At 39.8% G+C, this 13,725-nt stretch overlaps 1 protein-coding gene across 1 annotated transcript in view; it reads right to left on the bottom strand.

The window, feature by feature from the left end:
- whrna (whirlin a) overlaps positions 1 to 13,725 on the bottom strand; it is a gene marked incomplete at both ends in the record, with an annotated part of 168,940 nt that overhangs the window by 91,127 nt on the left and 64,088 nt on the right. Inside the window, 2 exons of the mRNA XM_083930447.1 lie at positions 871 to 996; positions 5,417 to 5,635. Coding sequence (XP_083786573.1) covers positions 871 to 996; positions 5,417 to 5,635 — 345 coding nt within the window. The remainder of the gene's footprint in view (positions 1 to 870; positions 997 to 5,416; positions 5,636 to 13,725) is intronic.

Below are 13,725 nucleotides of genomic sequence, written 5' to 3'. Positions count from 1 at the left end.
TCTCATTTTTGTTTCGCAGCCAGGAAACAAACACGAACCATTCTGTCTCTCTTCACTTCAAGTTGCAAGATAGTCGGCTTTCCCTGTGCTTCTTCTGGCAACACACGCCCCTATAGATCTGCGTAATGTTTCGGTGCTGTAGGGAAAGCTGTGTGGGACTTTTCACCAAACTGCCAAAAACCACAACGTTTACCTGTATTGCTGGAATAAATCATCAATGGGCTCCTTGGATTGCATTTGGTAATTGACTTGAATGGAGCAGCTTGTACCGGGGCCAGTCGTTAAGTCTTTCAAAACACTCTTTTAATAAACTCCATGTTCACATACTATGTTGTTAATGCGCTGGTTAATGTGTGGGAACTCCCATCATGCTGCTGCAGAGGTTTGGTGTTATTTGGAGCAGTATTAGTGGTTAAAAAAGACTTTTTAATGCATTCAACTCCCCGCCCCGAGCTTATCCTTATTAGGCTGTTAGCGTCTCTCCGGAAAAAATCTACGTTAATAGTTACCACATGAAAAAAATAGTTTGATGGCTTATTTGATGACCCAATTTGCCTAAAAAGGCCCTGGGGTGATTTTACACCAGACTTTTACCTTACTTTTACACATTTTTTTAATTGGAGGGGAACTTTAGGGAATTTTTCAGGCAAAAATGTCAAAATTCACAAAATAGGACATTTATAGATGTCATCTCTAACTATTGCTCTGGCTCATTGTTTGATATACCGTATGTGTATTAGGCAACAAAACTGTACGAGCAGTGCTGTGCAGGAAATATAGGAGAATCTAGAATACAACAGATTTCATATGTCAGATCAAAATGAGACAGTGTGTGTGACACAGCGAATGAAAGAAAGATTGAAGTGATACCTTGAGTCCTCCACACTCTGCTGCTGATCCCTGGTCCACTCCGGTGATATAAATACCCAGGGCATATTCTGCTCCACCCCGGATCATCAGACCCAGAGACCTGCCGTCATCTAAAACCAAGTTGACCTATTAAAGACAGATAGAGAAAGAGATAAGGACAGAAGAGGCAGGGTTAAATATGTAATAATGTTGTGAACAAGACAGTTCTTAGCAATCAACATTTTAAATGACAATTTGCAGTCTCCAGACTCACACTGAAATGGCGATGTGAAATACAATGCACAGAAGAAATGACAGTCCAACTCTGAGCTGGGATTTGCCAGCAGAAAATAAAGAGGTTCAGGAGCTACTTGGATGTGGTGACTCAGAGCCAGTAATGAGGAGGCTGAATCTGTTCAGTTTGACGGAATGAATGTTGAATTGGTCAATCAGTTTGTTTACAAGGTTCATCCGTGTCAATCCCTCTGAAAAGCAGAGCGGACAATACCGGACACTGTTTGAATTCAAATAACCAGCCAACCTCTATAACCACAATCCACCAACCGTAAATATTGAACACCTAAAATACTGTATATCTCTGCTATAGCACCCAATTAAACACCCTGCTGCTGGGAGCTAATGATACCCACGGGATATACTGTACATGACTGTGCCAAAAAGACTATTAAAATGTCTATTTAACAAGTTATTTCATCTTGTACTGTATTAAGCATGGAAAGTTCTCTTTAGAGCAAACTGAGTTTCCTACTTTTACATTCAACATATTTAAAAAACTCTGGAATTAAAGCTGGGGTAGGCAGTTATCTGGAAAAGGCGAAAAAACAGCGCTCCTGCAGTTCTCCCTCTCTGTCCTAAGCCTGTCCCTTCATACAGTAACCTGTACGAATATTATTCATTCATTTCAATCATTCCGATCATGATTGCAATCCTGAAGGCGTCCTGTTTTCTTTGAAAACTGAGAGATAGAGATGATAGACTCTGATTCAAGTTTGTGTCTATGAAAACGTGTCAATATTGGCGAAGTGTTTCAGAGATGGACAGAAAATGTTGCTAATAGTTTAGCCTCCTGCTAACAGTACCTGTGAGCTTTAGCCACAGCCATGAGCCTTTGACTACGTTTGGCTGCACATTTTATTTCCATCTCTTAAAAGCTTTGCTGATACTGACACCTGTATTGAGTCTATTGTCTTTTAGACTCTTTTAGAGAAGTCCGTTTTCCTCTTTTGGTTGCTTTGCAGTGTAGGCAGTTGTTGCCAATGCTGAAACGGGTATGTTTTCTGCTTATTCCACCATTGAAACTTTTAACATCTGAAGGGACATTTTTAGAACAGCCAATAGGAATGCTGTCTCTCTGAAATGGCCTTTGATTGGCTGTAAAGTCTCCTGTCCCGGGCTAGATTTTCTAAAGCTTGAATACAGAGCCATACCAGAAGTCTAGTATGAATTATAAAGATATTTTGGAATGATGCATAAAGAAAAAAGCTTCCTTCCCCAGCTTTAAACAAAATTGTTATTAGAAATGATGTATGTAAAACAAATTGTACTTCTTTTAAAGTTAAGCAAAGTTCCATACGTCCTGCTACATACAACATGTTTATTAAATTTTAAAAAAAAGTTAAATACTCTTATTTATGGAAATGTTGATGTTTTTGCTGAAACCATCACTGAAACTTATTTACCTAAAGCTTAAATGGAATACATGTCTCAAGATGCTACAGCTAAAGTTACTTCCATTCAGAGGAAAGCTGGAGGAAACACTGCAGTATCTGATTGTAACAGGTTGAAAATGGAACCCCTTTCAGCAGGGATCAAAACGGTTTCCCTTTCGCAGCTTTGGGTTCAAATTGAAATTCTTCTAAGAAGAGTGAGACTCTTCTTGAACTTCAAGCAGTGCCTGTGTACCTGAACAAGAGCTCAGTGATCAGGAAAAAACTATGTGCTGGTAATCCATCCACCCCCCATTCTGTACTAATAAGACATAACTTTTCAAGGTAAAATGTGATGTGATTTCCAGTAGTGGACCTGACACGTCTCACTGAGAATGAGTCCAACAAGCAGGAGGTACAAGAACAAGAAGAACTGCACTTGGCATGAAAGATAAAGTTCTATACTATATACTGTATATATATTATATGTGTATATATATATATATATATATATATATATATATATATATATATACCTCCCAGCTGCTGTCCCATTCCTTGATCTATGAGGGCCTTTGCAAGACTTATGCAGAGCTATTTACTATCTGTTCCGGAGGCTATGGGGTTTGATGAAGGGTTCATTTGTCTGATAAAACAGCTTTATTCTAACCCACTGGCAGTGACTCCATCAGCTATAATCTGCTCTTCTTTGTTTGGTGGCCCTGGGTCATCTCATCAAAGGTGTCCCTTAACTCTGCTGCTATTTGCTTTGGCCCTTCAGCCACTTGGCTCACTTAATTCAGTAATCTGCTAATGTCATGGCCCTGTTTTTTATGCACACAACACTACATCTTGATGGTTTCCAAATGTTTGCTTAAGAACCACAACTTTTAAAATATTAATCTCAGATTCCAGCATTATTTTAGCACTTTTACCCTAGCTCATCTGCATAGATACACATACTGAACCCTAACCCACTGAAGAATACTTCTTAATAACAATTACAGGTCATCATGCTGACCAATAATGATGTAATGTTTACCCTTTGTTACCCACACCTACTGTACCTGACCCATTATGAGACCCAATCCGCACTGCCCGACCCTTCCACTTCCGTTCACTATTTCTAAGATATCATACAAACATTTGTGCAGAACTTTTCATATGCTATCATACAAACCTGGTCATAAGAATATGTTGAATGTCATCTCGTCAATGTCAACAGCGACTTGGAAGCTTGGAAATCATTCACTATTACCCAACCTTAACATCTCAATAGGGTATATTATCCAGGTGTCATTTTAAAAACGTTATGCTTCTCCTATCTTTCACGTATGAATACTTGGATGAACTCAACTCAGCATTTTCAAAATATATTTATTTGGAAAGCAAAGAGACGACATCACTGTCCGGCAGGAGTGGTTCAGCGGTGGTTCGGTGGCGGCTTAACTGCGGTAAACTTAGATTTTACACTTTCCTTCATCACAATGAGGGCCTTGATTACTTGGTTTGATCCTAATGTAGCTGTCTCCTGCTAGAATTGACAAGCAGAACCATTAGCACCTTAGCAGCTATAAGATGACACAGATACAAATGTCTCTATTAAACAATGTCACTTTCATCCCTGTTATTTTACCGCCAGTGTAGGTTTGGCATCTGGCAAAGGAATCTGACTTTAATTCGAAGCATATGGCACAGCAGCTCTTCTTTTTTACTAACAACTGTCTGTTTATTGGAGGTAAGCCAGCCACCTTTGCTTGGAGGGAATATGGAGGCATTCATGCTCTCTGTGACATGGAGGACATGGTTTTAATTACCAGACTAATCCTTCTTTTATTGGCATCACATAGCAGCTCTTAGGGCTCAGAGTGTCTTAGGCATCAGCTGTAATCATGGAATCCTTTCAATATGCCTTTTCTCCCTCAAAGGAGTCCTAGTTCTCTGGTCTCTGTTTTGTAAGCAATGAAATCTGAGGCAACATCCATGGAGCCTTTGTTCGTGACAGACCTGTTCATTGATAATAGGAGTAACATTAGCGCCGTGTGTATGAACTGTTTCAGACAAGTAGTTTCCACTGTTTTAAATCTAAATGAAATATATTTGAAAGTATTTTAATATCAGAAATTGATATGAATTTCTTTTTAAAAAGAGAAAAGATGCTAAAATAGCCAAACTACTCAATACTGGATTCATATTTCCCAAACATTATCTGCATGACACTAACTACAGCCTGTAATAATAGAGCTGAAGCTGTTAAGATTAATGTGTGGCTCTCAGCTGCTGAAAAATTGAAAGGTCTTGTGTAATAAATCTTTTAAAGAGCTCTGACAGCTTCTTCCCTGCAGGTCGTGAGGTGGTGACACGGTGGGATTGAAAGTCCAATTACTGTTATTGTTTAAGTTTTTTAATTTTCTTTGGTGTCCATCATCTTTTGACCATCACTGACTCTTACTCTCATAATTCACTTTTTCTTTCCAGATTGTGATCAAAGTCACCCTTGATGCAAATGTCGGAACTAGGGATGTAACAGTGAACTTGAGATTCAATATGAATTTCCAACGATTGTTGCTCGATTTAGCTTAGCGTAATTTAGCTTGCCTTTTTACATTTGTAATGAAATATCATATCATACAGAATATATACAGTATAGACACTTTATACTACTTTCAGAGAATTATCCAAGCAAATAATGTATCGGTATTTTTGCAAACAGAAACTGTTAAAAAAAAGCATAATGGAGGTGTTGTATTCAAAATATTATTACTTTTTGTCCCCGATAGTATTCCTGTGAAGGTACAACTGAGATTTGTGTAAAAAATAAAATAAAGAAAAAGGTCGACAACAGAAGCACTGCTCTGTTATTCCAACACTTGTGTTTTGTTTCCCGTGTAATGCCTCACCTTCTTCTCGTCTCCCTCCTGCAGTAGCTGCATGTTGCTGCGTCGCTGGCTGTCAGCTCTTCTCAGGGTGGCGCTCCGATGCTCAGGCAGGTCTGGAGGAGGGGACACACTCCGACCCTGGGGGTCAACCCACGTATAAACATGGTTGGTGACATATCCACCTGGAATCCTGCCGACTGAACGAACAGAGAGGCAAAGCTTTTTACTGCCCTTCAGCACCTGTGGAGAGGAAAGGAGAAGAGAGGAGAGGGAATTCAGGCCACTTTATAAACACAAGTCAAACATTTGTATATCTCAGAACATACGTGTGCCAGTTCAAAGATAAAAGAGTGCCCACATAGCCACACTTTGATCACTTATTTCACTTATGTTAAAGTGTGAGATTGTAGCAGTGGATAACAACGTATGACACATCACTAGATTGGGAGATATTTGGGAGAAATTAACGATTATAGAGAAGCAACCATTCTTTGCAGTGCTTCTGACTGCAAAAAACCCAAATAACGGTCCTACACCCCCCACCCTCCACCCCTGCACGCACACACGCACGCACACACACACACAGCAAACACATTTCTAACACATTTCTACTGAAAATTGCTGTTGGCTGTGCCTCATTGCCTTCTGATAGCTTGCCGCATGTGCAATCCCTCTGCAGATCAATGTATTCCCATGTGCCCGGTGGTCTGAAGAAATCTGACCGAACTCTAAAATGATCAAATAATCCTTGTGCACCACAAACACAAACACAAACAGGAACTCTGCTTCCATTTCAGACAAGAAATGATCACAAACACCGCCAATTTTTAGACACTGCTATTACTCAGTTGGTGCTTTTTGATGGGAATGAAAAGGTCTCTGCATGAAAAAGTTTCCTTTAGTGTGCCACAGTCAATGTGGTAAAGACTATTGGGAAATCCAGTCCAATCATTCATCCATGTTGTGGACTCATTGTTCAGCCATTTTTGTTTCACACACCTAAATATATAATATAGGCCCTCCTTCTCCTCCTGTTAAGAGCGGTAATGCCATTTCATGTCAGTTTTATTACTTTTATATTATATTTTTTATGATTTCAATAAAAACTAAACATAAAATCTCAAAGGCCAAACCATGAAACCTCTAGAAAGCCTTTTTGCTGACTCTGCATTCAGTACCAAGCTCTGTGTTCAGTTCCAAACACAAATTTCTTCTTCAGTGAACTACAAATAACGCTGAACCATACATCAATCTCCTTTATCTGTCTTCTTCCAACAATACTTGCAAGGAACTACTACATGCTCATATTGAAATGCCTATTAACATATGCTGCAGGCAACAACTCAAATTATTACTTGTCAAAGTGCTGCAGATTGCAGAGGAGGAGGCCCGTCTCCTTGAGCACAACGATCCAGCTGAATCAATTTCACAATCCCGATTTGTACTGAGAGATAATAACTTCAATTCTGAGGCAACAAAACCCCTGTCAGCACTAAAGATCACTGACTGGACCAAAATGCCTGTCATCACTCCCTCCCTCTTCCACCACCTCCTCTCTTTATGGGGAGGTATAGATAAAAGTATATGACAGATAAGTTCAGCAACACACGTGCAGGCACACTGCTGCTGGTAGCCTTGACTCACTGAGAAAGAGAAAATAAAACTAAGAGAGAAATACTCGCATACAGAGAGGCACACAACCACAGACAGCAGGGGGATTAAAAGGACAATTGCCTGTCTTCTTGATTTTATTATTGTGTCAAAATTTTGACAGTGTTGATGTCAAAGGCTATTTCCTTGATTTGAACAAGGCACATCACCAGCCCATGACATGTGTCACGTCCCCAGATATCACCAGATACCAGTAGGGTATCCCATGGATCAAAATGCATTAAGGCTTGAACTGTTTGCAGACTGCACATGTTGCAAATTGTGGTGACATTTCTTGAAAAAGGTAAATATGCAAAGTTAAAAGGTATAATATGCAGCATTACAGCCAAAAGATATGAGCTACGGACATGCCCAGCAGTTTTTTACCTGCTACACAGAATTCACCAGCAGCGAGTGGTTGCTGCTTGCTGCGATAATGCAGTTGGTTATGCAGAGTTTGGAAGTGTCGGCTATATTAACTGGTACTGAATTACTTAACTGTATGATTATTAACTACAGGATCCTGGATAGACATTGATATGATTGAATTATTTTAATGTTATATGTCAATAAACCCACAAGGTTGTTCTGCTGCCGTACATTGCCTCTGGTACAATGAGGTAATTCTTTTTTTATTTTTTACAAGGTTGTACTTGTTTTTTTACACAGTTCTATACAGTTTTTACCTTTAGGAGGGCAGCAGAGTATCCCATACAAAGAAATAAATAGATGAGCCACATAATAAAAAAGAGATGAGCCGAGTGGCCGCGGTCAGTGTAGCATCTTCAATTGGATGTAATGGACGTGCTCTGCAGCAGACCTGCTACAGCAGTCAAACTGTGCTGATACATTTTGACCGTTATTCTTTTTTTTTTTTAAATCTTATTTTTTCCAAGCCTTTATTATACAGGACAGACACAAGAAACAAGGGGAGAGAGGGAGGGGGGGGGGGGGGGGGGGCGGCGACATGCATGGTCATATGTGGTGGTGGTGTATGTATCTGCGCAGACCCTGCCTTCTGCCTATATTTTCTCTTTTCTTATTATTTTGCTGTGTGGAATGTTTATGGGCATTAACAAACACCTCCTGGGCCCTACATGGGCATCTGACCCCCAGCCAGTAACAGCGCGCAGGGTAAACAGCCTGTTCTCAACCCCCATCGCCACTTTGTCAGGCCCCCCAGTAACGCGCCGGAGTCACACCCCTCAGTCATGCCCCTCATAGTCTCATACCGATACACATGGCAGCCTTTGATGCCTGTATCATACAAAGCAGCAGTATTTGATGAGGTTACATCGCTGTGTGTTTTAGTACGCTTCAGTGCCGCTCGTCTCCCTCTCCTCTGCTCCAAGAGCTTTGCCTGTGCAGACAGAATGAAGCTCTGCATTCACTCATAATCCTACCTGTGTGTGTGTGTGTGTGTGTGTGTGTGTGTGTGTGTGTGTGTGTGTGTGTGTGTGTGTGTGTGTGTGTGTGTGTGTGTGTGTGTGTGTGTGTGTGTGTGTGTGTGTGCGTGTATGCATTGAATGCTGTGTTAACAAACACCAACTGACAAAAGCTACATATTATACATTTAAAGGACAATCACAAAATACACAATGTATTGTATTAAATCCTTGAACAGTTATGTTGGTAAAAACGTTTCAAAGTACAGCAATATACATATTGTCTATAAAATGTTCTATATTGTCATGATGACAAAGTTGAAGAACCAGTTTTAAGTTATGATCCTTACAAGCTATGTTCATTTTGCAAGATCCTGAAGAAAATACTTTTCATTTGGCAAGTATTTAAAAGTATTTAATTCATATGGGTACACAAAAAAGGCTTCACCATGTGATTATTTTATACAAACGATTAATTTAATTAATAACCAGAAAACATGACATATGATGATATACAGTATATCATTACTGACACATGAAATGACCACAGAGGTAAAGGATTTTGACCTGAACACCCAGCCCCAAATTTCTTAAACTAACAAACAAACAAACAAGCAAGCTAACAAACAAAGCAGGCGTAAAGTTGATGGATGAGAACAGGTTGTGCATGTACATACACGAGACTATTTTTATTGAATCTGGACACATTTATTATGTTGAATATTTGTTAAAGAGGAGGATGGACATTTCTATGGGATGATGATGATGGCATTTCTAGAGAAGAACCTTAACTAATTGCACTGCAGCATCCACAATCTCAAGCATGTTTTCTAATTACAAGGGTGTTTTTTTCCTAGTTGATTGTTTGATCCAAGCACATTGGCTTCTCTTTTAGACACTTTGCCAACCAGCTACAGAGCATCACTTTGATTTATAGTTCCAAACAAAGCTTATCATGGTGCATGCTGGCCTGAGAAATGTAACTGCATTCAGGGGAAATGGAGGAAGAAAGCGTAATGAGCAGTGTTTCATTGTATTGAAAAGGAGGAGTGCAGGGAGTTAGGGCAGCATGGCGCACAAGGAGAAAAGGAAAGATGGAGGATAATGGAGACGACGGAGGGAGGGCAGTGGGTTTTACAGGCTGCATCCTGTGAAAAAGAAACCGTGGTAATTGACTAAGCAGCTGTACAGTGGTCCTAATGTTTCGTCCCTGGAGGAAAGTGCAGATTGTGACACTGGGCTGATGAAGCTCAGTATTGCTTTCAAACAGAACAAACAGCACTGGGAAAATAATAGAATATATATTAGGGCATAATGGGCAATAGCAACAGCAGGTAAACTGCTTTCAGATGATTCTGCAGAAAAAAAAAACAATACCCTCTCATGAGAGTCCAGACAATCCATTTCATACACAAAAGCTGACAGCACAAAGCCCGGCTGTAGAACCCATCCAGTTTCATCAGTTAGAAACACTCGGTCATATTCTGTGGGAGATTTAAAGGTACTTGATGTCAGGAAAATAATGTAAGAGTATGAGTAAGAGGCATTGAACCATAATCTATAGTTATGTAAAGAGTCTCTATTAAATGGCCTCAATGGTACTGCCAACTCTTATAACTGGAGTAGCTAAATCTCCAAAAGTTAACAGGAATCATGTGCTAATATATGTATGTGTTGTGACTACACAACCAGGGGTTAAATTGGGCGTATAGGCTTCGAACCCTCTTCTATGTCACCAGGGGATGCTAAGCTCAGCACATCTTCAACAAAATATGTATCTTTATAATTTAATCTGACTTAATAATTAAAACAATGACTAAAGAAGAAGAACGTCAGACAAACATCAGAACTTTCACAGGTTTCAAGAGCTACATAGCAAATCAGTCTATGTTTGGTAATGCTGGACGCCACCTATCATAAAATGGAAAAAAATGAAGAAGCAACTTCAGTGCACTTGTCAGTCAGTCAGACAGCACAGATGGCAGAGTGATAGGTGGATGGCAAGGAACGGAGAAAAACAGGTTTAATAACAGAATGTAAATTGCTCTGTTGTTGTTGTTCTGCTTCAATAATGTTTGGCTTAGGGCTGTCCTTGATCAAAGAAATTCTTTCCACAAAGAATCATGTAAAAAGCACTAATTTCAAGCGTAACAAGCTGTGTTTACCAGAGATGTGCTCATAAGTTTCTTAAAAATAAGTCATTTAGCATTAAAAAATGACTCATTCACTACAGAAATCTTAGTCGACTTAGACCAAAACTTTTGGAGTTCCAAGAGTTTTGCTTTTACAAAATGGTACTAACTTTTACGTGAGGAAGTTTGCGACAGGTTGCCTTCAAATCTTTGGCTTTCGCTAGCAACCTTGAAACCATAGAGCACAGCATCAAAAATCCCAATATAACCCCTGTGCAGAACTACCTGAATATCAAAATGTGTGAAGATGTAGTCTCTTAGAAGCATTTCTTCTTCTTCTTTGGTGCTGGCTGATTTAACTGTGTTGCTGAGTTGAAACCTCTCAGCGTTGATTGTTCCCGCTAATTGCATACACTTGATAAGACGTGGTGAACACAAGTAATATTTGTAAGAACAATCTATTGTCATGAATACACTCGCTCCCCCTGTACACTGCACGGCAAACGACGCCCGGCAGGGCTGAATTTTTAACTCCTAAATGAGTCTATCTGCTCAAACACTGGGTCAGAAATGGGGTAAAACCATGCATTTTATGCCCAGTTTTAGCCTTTTTACCTTCAGGTGTGCATAAACTACTACTCCTTTTTAAATTACATAGATGTGAAATGGTTATTCATCTTATCGCTATCGGCCATAAGAAGATAACTGGCTAATGACCATTTTTATCGTCTAAAAAAATCCATTTAGTGTATCCCCGCTTACGAGACAAACAAGCCCACACGCAGGTTGACATTTTGAAAACACAGAGTCTCCTACTAAGTGAACCACTCAAAGCCGGAGTCGGTGACTTATCATTTTTTTTAAATGTGTTTTTTTCTCCATATTTGCTGAACCTGTCACTATATGCTGACAGCAAAATTAGACAGAGGATCTGTGAAAAAGTCATGGAGCTCTACCTCCACCTTCTGCTCCCTGCACTTAATGATATCTGCTAGATCCACTGCGCCCAACCTACAACAACCAATCAGAGGTGAGGAGTCTCTGATGATGTCAAGACTGCTCTGAACTCAAACTGTGAAACTTGGCAGCGAAGATCGAATATGAATCAAGGACCTGTTACTATACTGGCCATTCCTCTACTACATCTTTACATAGCAAATCTTTTGTTTAGTGCTATGTTAATATTATGAATGTTGAATACCGCTCATTTAACATGCAAGTAAGAAATTGCACAAACTTAATATTAACTTTTTATCTTTATTATGATCAAATAAATGGGAGGACAGTAAAAATCTGTGAAAGTGACCAGTTCTGAATGTATTCCTACAGTATATCAACTGAATGCTCCACAAATTGGCAAAACCCAAACACAGACAAATAATCCCCAACGTTCACATGAACACACACACACACACACACACACACAGATACCGCAAGCAGCAATTTATCCTGGCTGAATGCTGAAGCCAAATGCAGAAGACACATCTCATGCTCTGCTCACACATACAGACTGTACCACTAGAGACGCCACAGGATGCGATTTATTGTGAATTCAACCTTGAGGACATGTTCAAAGACTCAAAAGACCTCCAGCAGCGCGGCAGGGGAAAAGCTCAACTTGGAGTACAGTAAATGCCTTCTGAAGCATAAGAGCAACAACTAATCCAACTTGTTTTCTACTCCAAATCAACAAAGCAAAAGAACTTGATGGAGGAAAAACTGATAGTCCCTTTTTGTTTTCTTTTTTTTTTTTTTTTACTAAATAACATTCACAAGTTAATAATAATAAGAAAAAACAATACATGGAGATGAACTATTTCATCATGCGCTGGTAAAGTGGCAATTTGGAATATGTGTTGCCCAAACAGAGCAGAGCATTTAATGACATGCTAAATGCAATCTCCAGACGTGTGGGAGATAAGACAGAGCCTGCCATTTTAAATCCACACGTGTGAAAAAGGTTTCCAAAAATCTTTGAAGACTGTAATGAAGTGTGAAAACACAGCTTCTTTGTAATCAAAATAAATTATGTTTTCCCCATAGATAGTTAATGTCTCTACAGCAAATTTAACTTGTAATGCATGTGTTGATGGCCACCATCTTGTTTTTTTGGAGACAAAGGTTACCATAATTGGACGAGCGTGTAGAGCTAAGTTATTCAATGGTAACTAACACTAACTTGATAAGAAAGGTGCAAAAATAAACAGCTGACTTCTTACTGTGTCTTTTAGTACAACTGAAAGCTGAACAAGACATTTTTACAGTAGGTGACCAAAATGTTCCAATTAACTTTCATGAAGAGAAAACACACTGTGAAAGGGTCAAAGTTCTGAATGACAACACAGACAACACCTAACCTGGACAACAACTTGGCACTGCGACTTCGTCAATCACAAGGTAGCAAACCCCTTAAGCATACCCTGTTGTATGTTGTTCGTCTCTATGTGCCCTGTGATAGACTGGCATCCTGTCCAGGGTGTACCCGCCTCACGCCCGATGTCAGCTGGGATCAGCTCTAGCCCCCCGTGACCCCGACAGGGACAAGCGGTTGAAAATGAATGAACATTGGAGCCGCCCCCTGCTGGCTTTAAGAAAGAATGCAGGTTTAAGGCACTTATGCATTGGCTTCAGACCCCGCGGTTGCCACTTAACCTGACTTGTCAGATGGTTAGTTACACAGAAACATGTAAAGCCGTCACTTAAAACTGTTTGGAAAAGTGCAGGCATATACCTGGCAGGTGACTGGATGAGCTTCCTGTCTAACATGGGCTGCAGAAGTCAGCAAGCAGAAGAGAGTAAACACTTTTCCATCAAGAAAAGCCTAGAGTACTTGTCTTTGCTCTTTTTTCAAATGAGGAATATTCTCCTCTTCTGGTAGAACTGATGCTATTGCAGCATCTGTGCTTACCTCTTTAAGAGCTGCCATGTTGTTATAAACAAACAGCCATCTCTCCATGTTAATGTCAACCCCCTGACCAAATTAGGATTTTTTGGCTTTTATAACGACAGTGTGGAGCAATAAAATCAAAAATATATAAGACAACTACCCGTGGGAAATGTCACTTTGGTTCCATTTGTATTGTTGTGGAACACAGGAGAAAGATCCAGCAAGTAACTCCTTTTGTAATCATATTAGTTGAAAAGGTGTCAGGAGATTACAAGG

This window comes from Echiichthys vipera (genome assembly GCF_963691815.1).
Source record: "Echiichthys vipera genome assembly, chromosome: 16".
Classification (NCBI taxonomy): domain Eukaryota; kingdom Metazoa; phylum Chordata; class Actinopteri; order Perciformes; family Trachinidae; genus Echiichthys; species Echiichthys vipera.
The sequence above is the reverse complement of the archived record's forward strand: the minus strand, read 5'-3'. Positions and strand labels throughout refer to the sequence as shown.